At 33.9% G+C, this 9,868-nt stretch overlaps 1 protein-coding gene across 1 annotated transcript; it reads left to right on the top strand.

Moving 5' to 3' along the window:
• Positions 1 to 7,504: 7,504 nt before the first annotated feature.
• On the top strand, positions 7,505 to 8,767 carry LOC133322473 (trichohyalin-like; the record flags this gene model as incomplete). Its single annotated transcript, XM_061531467.1, has 1 exon — positions 7,505 to 8,767. A coding segment is annotated over exon 1 (1,263 nt), but the record flags the coding sequence as incomplete, so codon positions are not given.
• Positions 8,768 to 9,868: the final 1,101 nt, after the last annotated feature.

Below are 9,868 nucleotides of genomic sequence, written 5' to 3'. Positions count from 1 at the left end.
TACGTCGTTACTTAGTTCCTGTTTAAGAATTATTGTTTCTATTATTGCTGCTGTTGTTGTTGTGACCGTTCTCATTACACATCTTGCAACAATTTGATTTTTCAACCTTGCCAATTATTTGTGGCTTCCTCCTTACAGTTAATCGAGAAAGTTAAACCAATTAGCCGAATGAATACCGCCCACTAATATTTCAGGGTAGAAAATAAAATTTAGAATTTATTTCATTTTTTTTTGTTTTTGTTTTTTTTTTTCTTAAAATCCCAAGTCACATTTTGTTTGTCTGTCTGCCATTCAGCCAGCCGGCTAATCTGTCACACTGAAGTGCCACTCTCGTCTAAATGATAATTTGGAAAATAAATATTTGAGTTTCTTCGAAGCACGTTTTGTTGTTATTTTTCTTTCTAATTTATTTGGGGCTGGACGAGGAGGAAGCATTGCCAAAACCAGAATGGCAAACAGACAAACAAAAAAATTCATGCCCTCCTCCTTCCCTCTTTATTTGCAAAATTGTCACAAAGTAGTCGATCACAAAAAAAGCAAACAGCAAAGCTCATTTCAAATTCAAACATTTTTAATTTGTTGTCTAATGAATTGTTGTTGTTGTTATTTTATTTTTATTATTTTTCTTTTGGCGTTTGACAATGTTAAAAACATAGACAAGAACAACAACAACAACATTTACATATAATACTAATAATGAAATTTAAATAAACATATGGCGCGGCAAATGGAACTGAGACAACGTCAGTCGAACCATATTGTTAGCTATATGCCTATAATCGCTGCGAATACCAAAACCAAGTCTCCTCCGCTCATGACGACGACTCTGTGTTAATGCGCTGTCGCATGTCATCGCAGCAAAACGCTCAAGTTCAAACACTTAAAGATATCTAACAGATAGGCTACAGTTGGCATAAATGAAAAAAAAATCCTCAAAAATTCCGATTATTGGAGAGAGTTTTTTTTTTAATTTATACTGAAATGTACTAAAAAAGCTGTATTATGCGGACATGGTTAGACGAGTGTTCATGTGGTATTTGTGTACAAATTTTGGAATTTAGTACTAAATATTATATTACAATACAACTGGTAGAGATAGATATCTGAAACTGTGTATTTTCATTTTTAACTATTACTAATAGGAATATTTTTTTTGTTTTTGAAATTAGTGCTAAAAATGGTACTAAAAGAAGTACTAAATATTCTAATACAATGGAACCAGTAGATATAGATATATGATACTAGGAATGTGGCTTCAGTTATTAAAAATAAGATTATAGACAAAAATTTTTCTTTCGAAATTAGTACTAAAATGGTACTAAAAAAAGTACTAAATATTTTATTACAATAGAACCGATAGAGCTAGATATCTGAAACTGTGTATACACCTTTAACTATTAATAATAAGAATTTTGTTCGTACTAAATGTACTAAAACAAGTACTAAATATTGTATTACAATAGAGCCGATAAAGATAGGTATCTGAAACTGTGTATACACTTTTAACTATTAATAATAAGAATTTTTTCGTACTAAATGTACTAAAATTGTACTAAAACAAGTACTAAATATTGTATTACAATAGAATCGATAGATATAGATATCTGAAACTGTGTACACACCTTTAAATATTACTCATAAAAATATATTTTTGGAAAATAGTACTAAATATTCTAATACAATGGAACCGATAGAGATAGAAATCTGAAACTTGGTATTTAGCTTAAGCTATTAAAATTAGAATACCTAAATATTTTTTTTGGAATTTAGTACTAAAATGGTACTAAAAGAAGTACTAAATAGTTTATTATAGTAGAACCGAAAGAGATTGATATCTGAAACTTTGTACACACCTTTAAGTATTAATAATAAATATATATTTTTGAAAATTAGTACTAAATGATACTAAAAAAAGTACTAAATATTTTAACACAATGAAACCAATAGGGATAGATATCTAAAACTGTGTATACACCAATAACTATTACTAATAGGAATATTTTTTTGGAAATTGGTACTAAAAATAGTACTAAATGTTACATTCCAATGGAATCGGTGAGGATAGAAATCTGAAATTGATTTTAATAGCTTACGCTATTAAAATAGAATGAGAAAAAAATAATTTTTGGAAATTGGTGCTAAAATGGTACTAAAAAAGTACTAAATATTCTAATACAACGGAACCGATAAAGATAGAAATCCGAAACTTGGTATTCAGCTTAAGTTATTAAAATTAAAACATCATGCATAATTTAATTTTGCACTAAATAGTACTAAAAATAGTACTAAACATTCTAATACAGTGGAACCGATATAGATAGAAATCTGAAACATTTTTTGGAAGTTAGTACTAAAATGGTACTAAAAATAGTACTAAATATTCTAATAAAATGGAACCGATAGAGAAAGAAATTTTCTATATAGCTTGAACTATTTCAAATGTGCATATTTTTTGGAATTTAGTACTAAAATGGTACTAAAAACGTACTAAATATTCTAATACAATGGAACCGGTAGAAATAGATATATGAAACTGGGGATGTAGCATAAGCTATTAACATAGAATGTAATGGATTACTATTGTTTTCGAAATCAGTACTAAAATGGTACTAAAAATTCTAATTAAAAGAATCCAAACCTAAAATTGTACTAAATATTCTAATACAATGGCTCCGATAGAGATATATGAATTTGGGTACGTAGCTTAAGCTATTGAAAAATAAAATGCTACGCTCAAATATTTTTTTTTCAAAATTAGTACTAAAATTATACTAAAAAAGTGCTAAATATTATATTACAATAGAAAATTTTGTATATAGCTTGACCTTTAACAAGTATGATTGAAATTAGTACTAAAATTGAAAAAAATGCGAAAATTTGTACTAATGTACTAAATTATGCTCTATTACAATATGTACAGAATTGTCGAATAGAATTGGTATCTTTAAATTTGGTATGGGACTCGCTGTACACAGAATTGATGTTAGGAGTTGGTTTGTATTCATTTTGTAAGTTCTAAATAGTTGTAACTGGTACTAAAATTAGTACATTTAGTAGTTGGTGCATTAATTTCGCCTGAATATTGAACTTTGGTGGAAGGATTGCCTAGAGATGTTATAGGGAGTAGATTTTGAAAATAGTGCATTCAATTATATATTGTACTAAATTTAGTACAATTTGATATTTGATGCATAAATTGCTCTATAATATTGAAAAGTAATATGGGGATCGCTATTCAGTTGGATTGAGATGTGATAGTGATTTTGAAATGTGTACCGTTTGTGTACAAAAAGTACCAACATGTTTTAAAAGTGTACTAAAAACGGTACATTTTGTATTGAATCCTGAACTTAAATGGAACTCAATTTACAATATTATATATAGTGAGTAGATATCTAGATATAAAATTTTGAAATTAAGTACGTGAAATCTTTTTGTTCTTTAGGATTGAGACAAGTAGGTTTTTTTATTTATTTATTTATTATTATTATTATTTTGAAAATCCCACTATAAGTATATGCAAAAAAATTTATAAATGTTACTAAATTTTGTACAACACAAAATAGGCAAGGATCCCAACCAATGAAGTAAAATTCAAGGTGACATTGTTTCTAGGCAACAATAGATGGCGCAACCGCCCCATCACGTAAGACAGCGGGAATAAAACCAATGATTACCGAAACTAACACAATAACTAATATGGACCCTCATAGAAAATAAGGCATAAAAACACCTCCGAAAAGAATTTCTCCAACAACACTTTTTAATTGTGCCATTCGAAACTTTCCCCTTCCAAGATTAACGAATATTCTCGAGTGTTGTAAAGCTCATCTTCGCCAAAAAAACTTTATGTGAACGAACATGCCAACTACCATTCCTTTTTTTTTTGCTTCGAATATCCGGCAATAAAAATATTGTCTTTGTTTCTATTTTTTATTATTATTTTGAAAATTCTTAAGATTAGTAATACTTGGCAAATCGTTATAAAATCGCCGTGTCGACGCCAATCTTATCAGAAAATCCACCAAAAAAAGAAGGGAATTTGTAAACGAAACATAAGCGAAGCGAAATTAGTCTAATCGAATGATTTCACCTTGGAAGACCGAAGAGGGAGGTGTGTGTAAAAGAATCCAATTTTTTTATTTGGAAATCGAAAATAATAATCGGATTGGCAATAAATTTTGGAAACCATTTCATTTTTTAATTGGGTCTATTAAAAAGTGGATTTATTAGAGCCTTGCTATTGTCCATTTGTTGTTGATTTAAGGCAACATCATTTAAGTCTAGAATGATGTCTGCCAATTTTCGTGAAAATCGTGCATATGTCCAGATTTAGATATAGCTCCCATATATAGTTTCGTCCGATTTCATGTAACTGGTGCCCCAAAGTCCCTATATATCTTTCGATTTGCACGAAATTTGCCATAACGTACTGAATTGAGCGTAGAGTGATGTTTGCCAAGTTTCGAGAAAATCGGTCCAGATTTAGATATAGCTCCCATATATAGTTTCGTCCGATTTCATGTAAATGGTGCCCCAAAATCCCTATATATCCTTCGAGTTGCACGAAATTTGCCATAACGTACTGAATTGAGCGTAGAGTGATGTCTGCCAAGTTTCGAGAAAATCGGTCCAGATTTAGATATAGCTCCCATATATAGTTTCGTCCGATTTCATGTAAATGGTGCCCCAAAGTCCCTATATATCTTTCGATTTGCACGAAATTTGCCATAACGTACTGAATTGAGCGTAGACTGATGTCTGCCAAGTTTCGAGAAAATCGGTCCAGATTTAGATATAGCTCCCATATATAGTTTCGTCCGATTTCATGTAAATGGTGCCCCAAAATCCCTATATATCCTTCGATTTGCACCAAATTTGGCATAACGTACTGAATTGAGCATAAAATTATGTCTGCCAAGTTTCGTGAAAATCGGTTCAGATTAAGTATAGCTCCCATATATAATTTCGTCCGATTTCATGTAAATGGTGCACCAAAGTCCCTATATATCCTTCGATTTGCACGAAATTTGGCATAACGTACTGAATTAAGCCTAGAGTGATGTCTGCCAAGTTTCGAGAGAATCGGTTCAGATTTAGATATAGCTCTAATATATAGTTTCGTCCGATTTCATGTAAATGGTGCCCCAAAGTCCCTATATATCTTTCGATTTGCACAAAATTTGGCATAACGTACTGAATTGAGCCTAGAGTGATGTCTGCCAAGTTTCGAGAAAATCGGCCCAGATTTGGATATAGCTCCCATATACAGTTTCGTCCGATTTCATGTAAATGGTACACCAAAGTCGCTATATATCTTTCGATTTGCACTAATTTTGGCATAACGTACTGAATTAAGCCTAGAGTTATGTCTGCTTTTTTCCGTGAAAATCGGTCCAGATTTAGATATAGATATAGCTCCCATTTTTATACCCTTCACCACACTGTGGTACAGGGTATTATGTCTTTGTGCATATGTTTGTAACAGGCAAACATAATCGAGATAGACACATGGTTCCTTTTGTTAAATTCTAAACAAAGTACAGGTCGCATTTATTATCCGAATTGGATGAAATTTGGCATAGGTCACTTATTCGGCCCAAGGACGAACCCTATTGAAATTGGGAAAAATCAGTTCCGATTTAGATATAGCTCCCATATATATATTTAACCGATTTAATGTAAACGGTTCCTATATATCCTTCGATTTGCACGAAATTTGGTACAGCCTTATCATTTAGGTCTAGAATGATGTCTGCTAAGTTTCGTGAAAATCGGTCCAGATTTAGATATAGCTCCCATATATAGTTTCGTCCGATTTCATGTAAATGGTGCAGCAAAATCCCTATATATCCTTCGATTTGCACCAAATTTGGCATAACGTACTGAATTGAGCATAGAATTATGTCTGCCAAGTTTCGTGAAAATCGGTCCAGATTAAGATATAGCTCCCATATATAGTTTCGTCCGATTTCATGTAAATGGTGCACCAAAGTCCCTATATATCATTCGATTTGCACGAAATTTGGCATAACGTACTGAATTAAGCCTAGAGTGATGTCTGCCAAGTTTCGAGAGAATCGGTTCAGATTTAGATATAGCTCCCATATATATTTTCGTCCGATTTCATGTAAATGGTGCCCCAAAGTCCCTATATATCTTTCGATTTGCACAAAATTTGGCATAACATACTGAATTGAGCATAGAATTATGTTTGCCAAGTTTCGTGTAAATCGGTCCAGATTAAGATATAGCTCCCATATATAGTTTCGTCCGATTTCATGTAAATGGTGCACCAAAGTCCCTATATATCCTTCGATTTGCACGAAATTTGGCACAACGTACTGAATTGAGCCTAGAGTGATGTCTGCCAAGTTTCGAGAAAATCGGCCCAGATTTGGATATAGCTCCCATATATAGTTTCGTTCGATTTGATGTAAATGGTGCACCAAAGTCGCTATATATCTTCGATTTGCACGAGATTTGGCATAACGTACTGAATTGAGCCTAGGGTGATGTCTGCTTTTTTCCGTGAAAATCGGTCCAGATTTAGATATAGATATAGCTCCCTTTTTTATAGATTGATTTTAAGTAATTAACGCACCAAAGAATCAATAGGCTGATAGGAACAAAACTTTCTGAAATTAGAACAATCTAACCTGTGACAAGTTTGTTTCAAATCGCTTAATATTTGGATAGAGCTTCCATATATATTTTCCCCCGGTTTCAAGTAAATTGGGCATCAAACTCCTTATGTTAGTCAGATTGACATCAAATGTTGCACAACTTACAAAATTGAGCATAGAATTACGTAGTTGCGTTTTCTAGAAGTACAGACATAGCCCAACGGATGACCTATTTATATTTGTTTGGAGTCGATTTACATACTTTATTGATATATCTAGGTAGATTCACATTTAGATAAATATCACATATTTTATTTCATCCAATTTTTTACCAATTTTATGCAAATTTCCCACCAACTACACTCAGTTTTCCGGATTGAAATCGGTTTAGATGTAGGTACACGAAATTTAGCACATCGATTTGAGTCTGAATTATATGATTAATTTAAATGTTGCACCAATAACAAACGTTTATGCCCGAATTGCGTGCTAGTATATATATATATATATATATATATATAGCCCAAAATACCCTAACTTTATTGAAATTACACCATTAAAATTGTACACATTGTACCGAATTGTGTTGTTATTCAACTGTATTTTAATTTTTGTTTAAATTTAAAAAAATAATAAACCAATTTGTATTCTCATATATTTGTACAAAGATATTTAATAGTGAAAGTACCTGCGAAATATGTGTTGATATTATTTTTGATCTAAAAGTGGGTACATAAACAAGAAATTAAGTACATTTAATTTACCTGTATATATACTCAAAAAACAGTTGTAAGGGTATTTATATATGCTGTGTATTCGCAATTCACATGATCAGTATTAATATACATTTCAAACAGTTAACACTAATAACACTAAAAATGCCAAGAACACGTAAACAGAGTGCTGCCACACGCCGACGCATTGTTAGGAATCGAGTTCAAGAAGAACGAGATTCTCTAAGAACTACACAAAACAATGCTATTCGGCGAACATATGGCGCAGAATGGAGGAGACTACGTCGACAAAGCCAAGAATTTCGAATGGCAGAAAGACGACGTGATGCTGCTGCGCACACAACTAGACGAGAGGACACGCAATTCAGAACAACTGAGCAGCAACGTGATGCTACTGCACATATGCAGAGACGGGAGAATTCGGAATACCGTATAATGGAACAGGAAAGGAATACTACTGAACATGCACGTAGACGTCTGAACGAGTTGTACCGAAGAGAGGAGCAAGAAGTGGATACAGCAGCGCATTCTCAAAGACGACGGAATCCAATATATCATGAGGAAGAACAACAAAGGAACACTGCAGAACATGCACGAAGACGTCAGTGTGAGATCTACCGTAGAGAGGAACAAGAAAGGGATACTGCTGCACATTCTCAACGACGCCAGAATCCCATATACCATGATCAGGAACAACTTAGGAATACTGCCGAACATGCAATAAGACGTCAGAATGAGTTGTACCGCAGAGAGGAGCAACAAAGGGACACCGTAGCGCATTCTCAACGACGACAGAACGCCGTATACCATGATCAGGAACAACTTAGGAACACAATCGAACATTCTATTAGGCGCCAGGATATACTGTTTCATGATCAGGAACGGCTTAGAAACACCACCGAACATGCTATTAGACGCCAGGACCCCATATATCATGAAGATGAGCAACAAAGGAATACTGTGGAACATGCCAATAGACGCAGGGATCCAATATATAACGAGGAAGAACAACGAAGGAACACAGTATCGCAATCGCAAAGACGACAAAATCCCGAAATTCGTGTGACAGAGCGTTTACGAAATACGCTACAACGGCAACAAAGGCGAATCGTGCAGAGGAGCGAACAACAGGATTTGAACCGGTCAATTAGGTCTAGAGTGGACTCCCATAGACGAAACCCCAGCAATAGGATTCGGGCCAACACGCAACAGGCCGAACGAAGCAGAAGGCGTAGAAATAGTATTTCATATGAAGAAAGGCAAGAGGAGTCAGCGCGATTAATTACACGACGAAATCAACTGAAGTTCCAGCGATACAATGATGTTATTAAACAAGGACCAACAAGGATATGCACATGCTGTGGCGGTTTATGGTTTCTCACCAGGTGGAATCATTGCAAAAACAAGGTATGTCAAATTTAAATTTTATTAATGAAGTATTTTATTTATCTGAAAGGTTTCCCTCGGTTGATGGCTCATATACTTTTTGTAAAACCTGCAGTCGAGCAATCAAGAATGGGAAAAGACCGAATATATGTCTCGCAAACGGTTTAGACTTTCCGGACATCGAATATGCAATGGAAAATCTTAATCCTGGTGGCCAACAAACAATGCTGGAATGTAGAGCTGTTGAAAATGTACCTCACCAACGAGTTGTAATGGCTCCAGGTGAAGGACGTCGGCCAATAGATATGATAATTGATGTTGATTCTGAGGAGTTAGCGTTTGTTTCTATCTATTGCGGTAAAAAACGTTCCTGTACTGAAACCTATTCAAAAATTGTCCGCTCCGAACTCCGACGTTATGACAGACGATGCTGTAGAGTAGATAAAATACTTTATAGTTACAAAAAACTAGAGCTTTTAACCATTAAAAGTGCTATGTCAATCGCTTTGAGGAAACACACGCGATCTGGAAATGTTACAGCCAGACATGCTTTAGACGAGTCATATATGAATAGTCTTATTCAACACGATGACGGCTATCGCATCCTCAAAGGAATAAGAACGTCACCAGCTCACTGGGAAGGAGAAAAAAAGAAAGCCGTTGCAATGATCAGACAATTCGGTCTTCCTACGTTTTTTATAACATTATCTGCAGCCGAAACTAAATGGGTAGAACTTTTAGTAATTCTCTGTAAAACTGTTGACAAAATTGACATATCTGAAGAAGATGCTTCAAATCTATCATTTGCGGATAAAGCTCGATTGATTCGAAGTGACGCGATTACATGCTCCCGCTACTTTGATTTCCGTTTCAGGCAATTATTTTCTTTATTTAAAATGAATGGTGGAATTTTCGACAATCATTTTGTAGAGAAATACTATTGGAGAGTAGAATTCCAACAACGTGGTTCTCCGCACATTCATGGCATGTATTGGCTTAAGGATGCACCCAAAATAGATCTAAATAATTCTTCGTCCTTTTCATCTGTAATTACTTTTATAGATAAATATATTTCCACAGACGGTTCTAATGAAAATTTACAGGAATTTATATCATATCAGC

The sequence above is a fragment of the Musca vetustissima genome, unplaced genomic scaffold, assembly GCF_032173495.1.
Source record: "Musca vetustissima isolate MV318-11 ecotype Yass unplaced genomic scaffold, APGP_CSIRO_Mvet_v1 utg297122, whole genome shotgun sequence".
Lineage (NCBI taxonomy): Eukaryota > Metazoa > Arthropoda > Insecta > Diptera > Muscidae > Musca > Musca vetustissima.
The sequence above is the reverse complement of the archived record's forward strand: the minus strand, read 5'-3'. Positions and strand labels throughout refer to the sequence as shown.